General features: G+C 42.4%; 1 protein-coding gene across 1 annotated transcript; it reads left to right on the forward strand.

Annotated features, from left to right (window-relative positions):
- The first annotated feature begins 832 nt into the window (after window positions 1-832).
- On the forward strand, window positions 833-2,491 carry LOC132505081 (elongation factor 1-alpha 1-like). Its single transcript, XM_060122952.1, has one exon. The coding sequence runs from the start codon at window positions 894-896 to the stop codon at window positions 2,280-2,282; it is 1,389 nt and encodes a 462-aa protein (XP_059978935.1). The 5' UTR covers window positions 833-893; the 3' UTR covers window positions 2,283-2,491.
- Window positions 2,492-11,757: the final 9,266 nt, after the last annotated feature.

Here is an 11,757-nt window from a genome sequence, read left to right on the forward strand (position 1 = left end):
AGCTAAAATTCCAAGAGAATATCAACAATTAGGAATTGGCCAGAGACCAAGGTGCAGAATTTAGCATCACTGTTGCAGGCATGACCTTGGTCACTATTATCCGCGTTCGACTTTTGTGTGTTTTCTGTTGAAACTTAGAAAGCTTCCCTTTCCCCTCACAGCCCACTTTGAATAAACTCCACACAGCAGTGGGGTTTATGAAAGAGCTTCTTTTTTTATAAAATTTACATCTCCAGCTAATCCCTCTACCTTTCCTCCCGTGGACACACAAAGCATCACTCTGAAAGGTGAGTTCCTGTGGGTACCAAGTGCTTCTGACTGTGAAAAGAGATTAGAAATGCAGAATGAAGAAACTCCCAAGACAGAGGAGCCTAGGAAGCCACGGTGGCCTCACGCCATGCCTGAAAAACTGAACCACAGACACGGCTGGAGGTGGCCGTAGACCTCGTGCAGGTGCCTGCTCTCCCGCCAGTGCCGGGCTTCACTGGCACTCCCACTCCAGTTTCCTGTCTTGCACTGAGCCTGGCTCTGTGCAAATGCATTGACTGCTGAATATTTACAAAAAGAGATTCTTCCCCCTGCCCCTCCCTGGGCTCCTTCGGTGGGCACATCTGAAGTACCAGAAACTCAAACACCAGCCAAAAGCAAGCTGAAGTAGCTATGTTAATTTCAGACAAAGCTGACTTTAGAACAAAGGCTATTTCCGCGATAAAGAAGGGTATTGCGTAATGATAAAGGTGCCCATTGTCCAAGAAGACGTAACAATGCTGTGTCTGTACTTAACAACAGGACATCAAAATAGATGAGGTAAAAAGTAATAGAACTGCTTTTTCGCAACGGGTTTGCCGCCAGGATACAGGTGTCGTGAAAACCACCATTAAACCTAAGCAAAAATGGGAAAGGAGAAGACGCACATCAACATCGTTGTCATTGGACACGTAGATTCGGGGAAGTCCACCACTACTGGCCATCTGATCTACAAATGTGGTGGGATCGACAAGAGAACCATTGAAAAGTTTGAGAAGGAGGCTGCCGAGATGGGGAAGGGCTCCTTTAAGTATGCCTGGGTCTTGGACAAACTGAAAGCTGAACGTGAGCGTGGTATCACCATTGATATATCCCTATGGAAATTCGAGACCAGCAAGTACTATGTGACCATCATTGATGCCCCAGGACACAGAGACTTCATCAAAAACATGATTACGGGCACATCCCAGGCTGACTGTGCTGTCCTGATTGTTGCTGCTGGTGTTGGTGAATTTGAAGCAGGTATTTCCAAGAATGGGCAGACCCGTGAGCATGCCCTTCTGGCCTACACTCTGGGTGTGAAACAACTAATTGTTGGAGTTAACAAAATGGATTCCACCGAGCCACCATACAGCCAGAAGAGATACGAGGAAATTGTAAAGGAAGTCAGCACCTACATTAAGAAAATTGGCTACAACCCAGACACGGTAGCATTTGTGCCAATTTCTGGCTGGAATGGCGACAACATGCTGGAGCCAAGTGCTAACATGCCGTGGTTCAAGGGATGGAAAGTCACTCGTAAAGATGGCAATGCCAGTGGAACCACACTGCTTGAAGCTCTGGATTGCATCCTGCCACCAACTCGCCCAACTGACAAACCCTTGCGTTTGCCCCTTCAGGACGTCTACAAAATTGGTGGTATTGGCACTGTCCCTGTGGGTCGAGTGGAGACTGGTGTTCTCAAACCTGGCATGGTGGTCACCTTTGCTCCAGTCAATGTGACAACTGAAGTGAAGTCTGTTGAAATGCATCATGAAGCTTTGAGTGAAGCCCTTCCTGGGGACAATGTGGGCTTCAATGTCAAGAACGTGTCTGTCAAAGATGTTCGTCGTGGCAATGTAGCTGGTGACAGCAAAAATGACCCACCGATGGAAGCAGCTGGCTTCACAGCTCAGGTGATTATCTTGAACCATCCAGGCCAAATCAGTGCTGGCTATGCACCTGTGCTGGATTGTCACAGGGCTCACATTGCCTGCAAGTTTGCTGAGCTGAAGGAGAAGATTGATCGTCGTTCTGGGAAAAAGCTGGAAGATGGCCCCAAATTCTTGAAATCTGGTGATGCAGCCATCGTTGATATGGTTCCTGGCAAACCCATGTGTGTTGAGAGCTTCTCTGACTATCCTCCTCTGGGCCGCTTTGCTGTTCGTGACATGAGACAGACGGTTGCTGTGGGTGTCATCAAAGCAGTGGACAAGAAGGCAGCTGGAGCTGGCAAGGTCACCAAGTCTGCCCAGAAAGCTCAGAGGGCTAAATGAATATTATCCCCAATACCTGCCACCCCGGTCTTAATCAGTGGTGGAAGAACGGTCTCAGAACTGTTTGTCTCAATTGGCCATTTAAGTTTAATAGCAAAAGACTGGTTAATGATAACAATGCATCGTAAAACCTTCAGAAGGAAAGGAGAATGTGTTGTGGACCATTTGTTTTGTGTGTGGCAGTTTTAAGTTATTAGTTTTTAAAATCAGTACTTTTTAATGGAAACAACTTGACCAAAAATCTGTCACAGAATTTGAGACCCATTAAAAAAGTTTAATGAGAAAAAAAAAAAAAAAGTAATAGAACTGAAAGGAGAAATAGACAAATCCACCAATGTAGTTGGATGCTTCAACATTCTTTTCTCAGTAATTCATTGAACAAGTAGGCAGAAAATCAGTTTGGATACAGAAGGCCTACATAATATGACCCACCAAATGGACCTAATTAATATTTATAGAACACTCTATCCAACAACAGAAGAAAGTACATTTGTCTCAAGTGTGCATGGAACATTCACCAAGATGCACCATGATCTGGACAATAAAACAAACCTTAACAATAGCAATCATTCAAATTCTGTTCTTGCAAAATTAAGTTATGATCATACAAAATTAAACTAGAAGCTGTTGACTGAAAAAATGCACAACCTGTAGGTTGAGAATTATGTTTTATTTGGCAGACAAAACCGAGGACTTAAGCCCAGGATGCAGCCTCTCAGACAGCTCTGAGAGACTGTTCGGAAAGGGCAAGGGAGGAGCCAGGACATAGACGAGTTTTTGCAACAAAGACCAGGTAGTTGGAACTTCAAAACATTACTGTTAACTAAAGAAAACCAGATATCTCAAATGAATGAATTTAGCACTTTTCTATGTATGGGAAGATGCAAGAGTCTGGGCTCACTGAAATCATTCCTTTGATGTGCACCTTAGCTATCTGGGGCCAGCATCCTGTGCTTTTCCCAGCCCGAGTCCCCTCAGAGTGCAAAGTTGTTGGGTGGGGGTGGGGGGGGGGAGGGGGGGCTGCAGTGGCTGAGGACTTGGCAGCGGGCAGCCCCCTCTGTCTCCATCCTGAGTTTCCCGGCAGGGTTGTGTATAGTGGCTTGATGGCTGCAACATCCTTTATTTACTGATATGGCAGGCAACACTTTTCATTCACAAAGCCAACAAGAGAAAGATATCTGGAAAATCCCCAAATATTTGAAAATTAAACAACATACTTCTAAACAACTTGTTGAGACTCAAGAGGAAATCCCAAGGGAAAGTTTTAAATTTGGGGCTGAATGAAAATGAGAATAAAACATATCAAGATTTGTTGAATGCAGCTAAAGCAGTGCTTAGATGGAAATTCATAGTATTAAATGCCTGCCTTTGAAAAGAAGAAAAATCTAAAATCAGTAACCAAAGCTTCCACCTCAAGACACTAGAGAAAAAAGCGTAAATTAAACTCAGGGCAAGCAGAAGAAAGGAAATAATAAAGATTAAAGCATAAATCAATGAAATTGAAAACACAAAAGCAATAGAGAAAAGTGATGAAAACCAAAATCTGGTTCATTGGAAAGATCAATAAAATTAATAAACCCTAGTAAGACTGAACAAGAAAAAAGAAAAGAAACCAATTACCAATATCTGAAATGAAAAAGGGTACACCACCACTGGATCCACAGGTGCTAAAATGATAATAAGACAACACTCTGAACACCTTCATGTTCATAAATTCAACAGCTTAGATGAAACAGAACAATTCCTTGAAAGATACAAACTACCAAAACTCACTCAAGAAGAAATAGATAACCTCAGTTGTCCTATATCTATTAAAGATACTGGATGTGTAGTTGAAAACTTTCCCCCAAACCCCTATAAACTCCATGCCCAAACGGTTTCACTGGCAAATTCTCCCAAACACTTGAAGAAATAATACCAGTTCTGCAGAATTATCTCCAGAAAATAGAAGAGGAGGAAATATTTCTTAACTCATTTTCTGAGGCCAGTATTACCCTAGTACCAAAACCAGACAAAGACATTACAAGACCACAGATGACAAAACCCTTAACAAAAGAGTAGCAAATAAAATCCAACAGCATATAAAATATATAAAAAGGATATCATGGCCAGTGGCATTTACCCCAAGAATGCAAATCTATTTCAATTTCCAAAAATCAACTGGTAAAAAAACAATTTATATAATTCACTATATTAACAAAGTAAATAAGAAAAATCATGATCATCGCAATACATACGGAAAAAGCATTCAACAAAATTCCACATTTACTAATGTTAAAAACCCTCAGCAAACTAGGAATAGAGGTAACTTTCTTAACCTAGTAAAGGGCATCTACAAAAAACCTATAGCTAATATCATACTCAGTGGTAAGAGAATGAATTCCCCCTAAGAATGGGAACCAGGCAAGGGTTTCCTCTCTCACCACTCCTATTGAACATCCTGTTGTAAGTTCTAACCAATCCAATAAGACAAGGAAAAGAAATAAAAGGCATATAGATTGGAAAATGTTCCTATTTATACCTAACACCATCTATGTAGAAAATCTGATGAAATCTACAAAAAGCTCCTGGGACTAATAAATGAGTTCAGCAAGGTCAATAAGTAAAAATAAATCATAGTCCTATATGTTAACAGTGAACAATTTGAATTTGAAATTTCAGCAATAGTATTTATAATAGCACCCAAGAAATGAGATTTTTAGGTATGAATCTAGCAAAATATGTGAAGGATCTATATGCTAAAAACTATAAAACATTGATGAAAGACATCAAAAAGGTCTAAATAAATGGAGAGATGTGTTGTGTTCATGGATTGAAAAACTCAATATTGTTAAGATGTTAATTTACTACAATTTGATCTAGAGATTCAATGCAATCCAAATCAAAATCCTGCAAACTCTTTTGCAGAAGTAGACAAGCTGATTCCAAAATTTATATGGAAAGGGAAAAGACCTAGAACAGCCAAAACACTTCTGAAAGAATGAAGTTGAAGGAATCTCACTGCTTGGTTTCAAGACTTACTATAAAGCTAAAGTAATTGAAATGATATGGTATTGGTGAAAGAATAGACACATAGATCAGTGGAACAGAAGCAAGAGCTCAGAAATTGACTCACACAAATACAGTCAACGGATTTTTGACAAAGAGGAAAAGGCAATTCAACAGAGAAAGGATAGTCTTTTACACAAATTGTGCTGAAACATTTGGACATCCATTTTGAGCCCTTACTGTGTCAAGCACCATATTAAGTGTTTTCCATGCATAATCATATTTAATCTGTATAAAACACCATGAAATCAGTATTATTATTTCCAATGCTCAGATATGGACACTGAGGCTAAGTATTTGCCTGAAGTCACACAGTTAGTATGTGGCAGAGCCAGATTTCAATCAAAAAGTCTAGCAGCAGAGATGGAATTCGAAACCATAGCAGCCACTTGGTCTCAGGCAAGTTACTCAGTCTCCCTGAGACTCAGTTTCCTCATCTATAAAATGGGAATATTAGTTCTTACTTCCAAGGACTGATGCAAGACTTAAGGGAATACAGAGCACCTGGAGCATAGTAGGTGTTCAATAAATGTTAGTTCCACCTCCTCCTCATTCCTAAATGCCTGTCACTGGGCAAGGCACACAACAGGCTGTCCCTCCGTTTGTGACAGACATGCTGCTTCCAGAGAGGAAGGACACCTTTTCTGGGTAAATATCAGTGGCTTCTCCTACTTGTGTCTAGATCAGTCTGTGGAGCTACCTCATTCAGAGAAGGCGCTTCAAGGTCCTCCTGGGTCTGAGGACCAAGAGATGCCCCCAAGCTTGAGTCATCCTCAACTCTTGAAGGAATGACTGAAGTCTGAAGCCAAGACACTATTCCTCAGAACGACTCAATACATCCTCCTCTAGGATGCCTTCAGGTCTTCCTTATGCCAGGAGGTCTTCTCTACGTCAAAAATCTGTACTTATTCATCCATCCCCTTGTTCATGCATTTGCTAAATATCTGCTTCCTTGGTAATTACACTATGTCTGCCATGTTCTAGCTGCTGGGGATGCAGAAATAAACCAAATGCCTTCCCTGCCCTAGAGGAAGTCATGTTCTAGGAGGAAATGCTATGGACACTTGTCATGTTTCCTCGCTGTCCAGCTCCTTTTTAATCCCCTTCCCATGTTTGGGGGAATTTCTGCCTTTCCATGGCAGAAAGCAGAGGCTCAGTCTCCCAGCATTCCTTGCACCAGCACATCATTATGTGACATAGGCTCCACCAATCCGACATCGTCATGTGGTTCTTCATTTCAGAAGTGAGCAACTGAAGACACAGAAGCCCAAAGAAACTAGTTCTGGGTGTCTGGCTTTCGGAGGCATCAGAGGCTTTATTCAGTGAGATTTTTAGCTTTTTTCCTTACTGTGTAGCCTCTGAGCTGCCTCTGGCCCTCCTAGAGATTCTGAGAACCGCCTCATCTCCTTTAATAAATTTTCTTTCTACTTAAACGTTTAGAGTGGATTCTGTCATTTGCAACTAAGAAATCAGGCTGATAAGGAAGCAAAGGTAGTAAAACAGTTAACTCTAAAATAGTGTGACAGGGACTGTAAGAAGGAGCTATTAGGTTACAGGTAAAGAAACAGTCCACCTGCAAGGCACTATAAGAGAGCGGTCATGAGCACAGTTCTTGGAGTCCAAGTCCTGGATCATGCTCTGGCTCTGCTACTCTTTAGCTGTGTGATGTTAGCTTAGTTGGTCAACTTCTCTGACCCTTAATTTCCTTTTCTTTGAAACAGAGACAATAATACCTGACTCAGATGAGGGTTGTGATAATAGCATAACCTTTGTAAAGCAAATGCTATTAAGCATGATAAAGACTTATTAAATGGCAATTATGATCAGCATTGCCATCAACCGGGCCAGCACTGCTGGGGGAAAGTCAGGGAAGGTATCTTGGAGGAGAGGGCACTTAAACCCTGCATTAAAAGAATCAGAGTAAGAATGTACCCACAGCTAACACATCTGTTGTGCTGGATTACCTGGGAAGCAGAATTAAATGTTATCTCAAAAACATAATACGGATCTTGACTGTGAATATGCTGAATGAAAGAAACCAGATACAAAAGAGTCTATTCTGTATCATGCCATTCGTACAAAATTCTAAAACAGGAAAAAGCAATCTGTAGCGACAGAAAGAGGATCAGTTGTTTCGAAAGGCAGGAGCAGGTGCTGGAGCTAGGGGGATCGCCTACAAAAGAGCACGAGAACATTTTCTGGAGTGACAGGAAAGTCCTATATCTTGATAGCGATTGTGGTTACATGGGTGTATGCATTTGTCAAAACCCAAACTGTACAGGTAAAATGGGTGTATTGTATTGTATCTAAATTATACTCTGTAAAGTTTATTTTAAAGATAAGTAATATAGGGCATCCAGAGCTTAGAAGCACAACGAAACCCAGAATCCCTTCTCCTCTGCCCCTTGACAACCCCGCCCAACATCCAGTAGTTCTTTTTTCACTTCCCTCTTCTCTCCCTGCAAATCGATGACTCCAAACTACACGGTTCCCAGAGCATCATTACAGCTTGTTAACTTGGAGTCACTCACATGAATTTCTTTCCCTCCCATCCAATTTTAAATTAAGTCAGAAAAAGACAGATTGGCCAAACATTACCAAACAGAGTTGGAATTTATGGCAAGCAGCTCATTTTTCCAGAAGCCTCTGCTGACATCTCCCCTCTGAGATGACTCAACAGAAGCGCTCACCCTCCATCCGGCTGCTCTCACCCTCCATCCGGCTTCCCCCATGGTCTTCCCTGACTACTCCCATCATGGTTCCACTCCGCAGATGCTTTGTGGGGCACCTACTGTGTGCCAGACACTGGAGTCTGGGGATGTGGTGGTGAATAATGGGTGGTCCCTGCCTTGAGAGAGTTTAGGGTTCGGCAGGGTTCCAGACAGATTAAAACTGAGATGACAGGGCAGCACGGGGTGCTGCGATAGAGGTGGCACAGAGCACTGGAGGAATGTGGAGGAGACATGGGTGGGGGGAGAAGAGAAATCAGGAGAGACAGCTGGAGGAGGTGACCCTTGGGATGGGTTTGGAAGGAGAAGTAGGAGCTCCACAGATCTTGATGGTTAGTACATGTTAATAACTAGTCTTTGCTGGGCTCCAACTGTGAACCAGGGTCTGGGCTCAGCTTTTTACATGTCTTATCTCATTCCAATGATCGCAACCACTCTCCCCATTTTCCAGAAGAGGAGCCTAAGTCTCAGAGGTAAAGTGATTTGCTCAAGGTCACCCAGATAAAGAATCATATTAATTAGAGCTAACAGTCCAAACCAATTTCTCTTTGCCAGGCTCTGAGCTATTTTACTGCCTCTTTGTGACAATCTGACAAAGTAGATTTTAGTATTAGAGCCTGTTTATACCTGAAGAAATTGAGGCTCAGAGAGGTTAAGTGGTTTATCCAGGGTCACACAGCTAAAAAGTCATAGATCTGGGATACAAATGCAAATCATGTGTTTTGCATGCTCCAAATCATGTGTTCTCAAGCACGAACAGACGTGCTCCAGGGTTTGTGCTCTCAGTCAGGAAAAGAACAGTCTCTTGGGAGGGTGATGCGCAGGGTAAGCTCTGCAAAGCTCTTAGCATGTGTCTGGCACACCGCAAGCACCCTATTCCGTTCGCTGCTGTTATTAAGGAACGATACACAGGCACTAAAAGTAACCCATTCTTCCAACACGTTCTTGTTGAGCACCTGCTGAGTGCCTGGTACATGGCTGGGGATGGAGGGGTGGAAAAGACAAGGATTCCGGAGCCCACTGAACGTGCAGTTCATAAAGCGGCTGCAATCCTATTCCAAATGCTCCCGTCTTAAAGGTGAACCAACACCCACAGCAGGAGATACAATTGTATTTATAGTATGGTCTCAAGTTATGTTAAAAAAAACATCTCAGTCAAGAAAAAAGCATGGGAAAAGAAATGCTCCAAAATGCTAATAGGATGGTAGGACAATGGATGAATGTTTTCCCTTTTAATGCTTTTCTGCACTTTACAGTTTTCTCTAAGGGAAAAATGTCAAAGGGATGAGAAATGGTGGTAGTCTCGAGGCCAGGACAGCAGCACCTGGGGGCACATCCCTAAGTCTTCCTGACCCTCTCGGCCCCTGTAAACCCGCTACCCATCCCAGACCTTGGAGGGGCAACGCCCCCACTGCCAGTACCCCCTTTTCCAGCATCATGCGGTATGTCTACACACCCTCCTCACGCTCCAGACCCACTTCCCTCCTTCCCTCAAGTTTTCTCCCCTTCCAGACATTCAGTTTCACCCAGAAAAATAATGAGACAAGGGTTCTAAATTGGAACGAAGAAATGACATTCCTATTCATTATTTAATCTGCTCTCAGACTTGAATGAACACTTCCAGGGGTAATTACCGCACAACTCCAAATTCATTTCTAGGAAGCAGTTACCGGCGGCGTGTGCAGAGGGTAACGACAAAATTCAATATTTATGAAGCAACATTTCCTGAGAATACCAGGCCAAGAATGCGCCTGGAAAAACCTCACCCAGTGAAGATGAAAACTATTTGCTTGTTTTCAGTGCACCCCCCCCACACACACACACTCACACTCACTGATTTGGGCCCTTCATTAGCCTGACCCCTAGGGTGTTAGAGGTCAGAGTGGGGAGCAGTCTCCAACACATACCCCAAAACCAGAGAGAGCCCAGGGAGGCCACGTCTTCACAGATTTGCAAGCAACTCCCACTCTGAAAGAGTTAACCATTCGAGCAAACATTTCCTGATACCTACACGACACACACGTAGCATGTTTTACAACATGACCCAAAAGCCTCAACCATAAAAGAAAAATTGGATAAATTCATCAAAATTAGGACCTTCTGCTCAACACAAATCCCATTAAGAAAATCAAAAGGCAAGCCATCAGATGGGAGAAAATATTCAAAATACACTATATCTAACAAAGTACTTGTATCCAGAATATATAATGAACTCTTGCAACTCAATAAAAAGACAAAAAACCAGTAATAAAATGAACAAAAGATTTGAACAGACACTTCAAAAAGGAAGACAGAGAAATGGCAGTAAACATGTGCAAAGATGCTCAACATCTTTAGTCATCAGGGAAATGCAAACTAAAACCACAATGAGATATTACTACAAATCCATTAGAATAGGGCAAGTTAAGAAATAAAACAACCTGGTAAAACCAAGTGTTGGTGATGGTGTGGAGCAACAGGAACTCTCACACATGGCTGGTGAAAATGTAAAATGGTCAACCCACTTTGGAAAACAGTTTAGCAGTTTATTACAAAAGTAAATATATACTGATCATATGACTAAGCAATTCCACTCTTATTTATGCAAGAGAAAAAAAATTAAAAGATGTGTACATGAATGTTCATAGTAGCTTTACTCATAATAGCCAATAACTGGAAACAACCCAAATGTCAATCAACAAGTACATGGATAAGCAATCCGAGATCCAGTCATAAAATGGAACAGTACTTGGCAGTAAAAAGGAACAAACTAATGACATAAGCAGTAACATGGATTACGCAGAAAAAATGCTGAGCTAAAGAAATCATACATAAAAGAGCCCAAATGGTGTGATTCCATTTATGTGAAGTTTGAGAACAGGCAAAACTAACATATAATGATAGAAAGTGAAGTAGCAATTCCCTGGAGTAGGCTAGGAGTTAGGGGCAGCCTACAAAGGGACACGAAGAGAACTTTCTGAAGTGATGGAAATGTTCTACATCTTGATTGAAGTGACTGTTCCGGGAGAGTTTACATGTGTCCTCAAGCTGCATGCTTGAAATGTGGGCATCTTATGGGTTGTGCATCAAACTTAAATCAATTAAATTAAAAAGAAGAACCATTTCCTCCAGTTTTAAGATTTCACAAATTCCAAGACTCACCTAACATCCTACTCTAAGAAAATTACAGAAGCAGCCCGCCTACCCAGACCAACCCTTCCCAAGAGAACCCAAGTCCACTTCTCTTTCCTCCATGAGCATATATTAAATGCTTACCGTGTGTGTTGTTTGTCAGGATGCAATGCAGCAAAATCGTTAAGAGCACAGTTTTGGGGGCAGATGATTCTAAATCCAAATCCTGCTTCTAACAACGCTGGTGGTAAAGAACATAAAGACTACTGGAGACTGCTGGAGGCCCTTTGCCGGAGGCCCTTGTGTACATGTGGTAGCTACGCCTCCTCCCACGGAATGAAAGGTACATTTCCCAGTTTCCTTGCTGCTTACCGTGGCCTTGTGTCATCCCATTGGCCACCATGTAGTGAGAAGTACAGATCTGTGAAGCCTCTTCCAGGAGCTCTCCTTGAGACATGGTGCACATACCCCCTTGGTTCCCTTCTCTCCTTCTCACCTTCCTTCCTTCTCTCTCTCCTCCCTCCTCCCTCCCTCCTTCCTTCCTTCCTTCTCTCTCTCCTCCCTCCTCCCTCCCTCCTTCCTTCCTT

Source organism: Lagenorhynchus albirostris, chromosome 15 (assembly GCF_949774975.1).
Source record: "Lagenorhynchus albirostris chromosome 15, mLagAlb1.1, whole genome shotgun sequence".
Lineage (NCBI taxonomy): Eukaryota > Metazoa > Chordata > Mammalia > Artiodactyla > Delphinidae > Lagenorhynchus > Lagenorhynchus albirostris.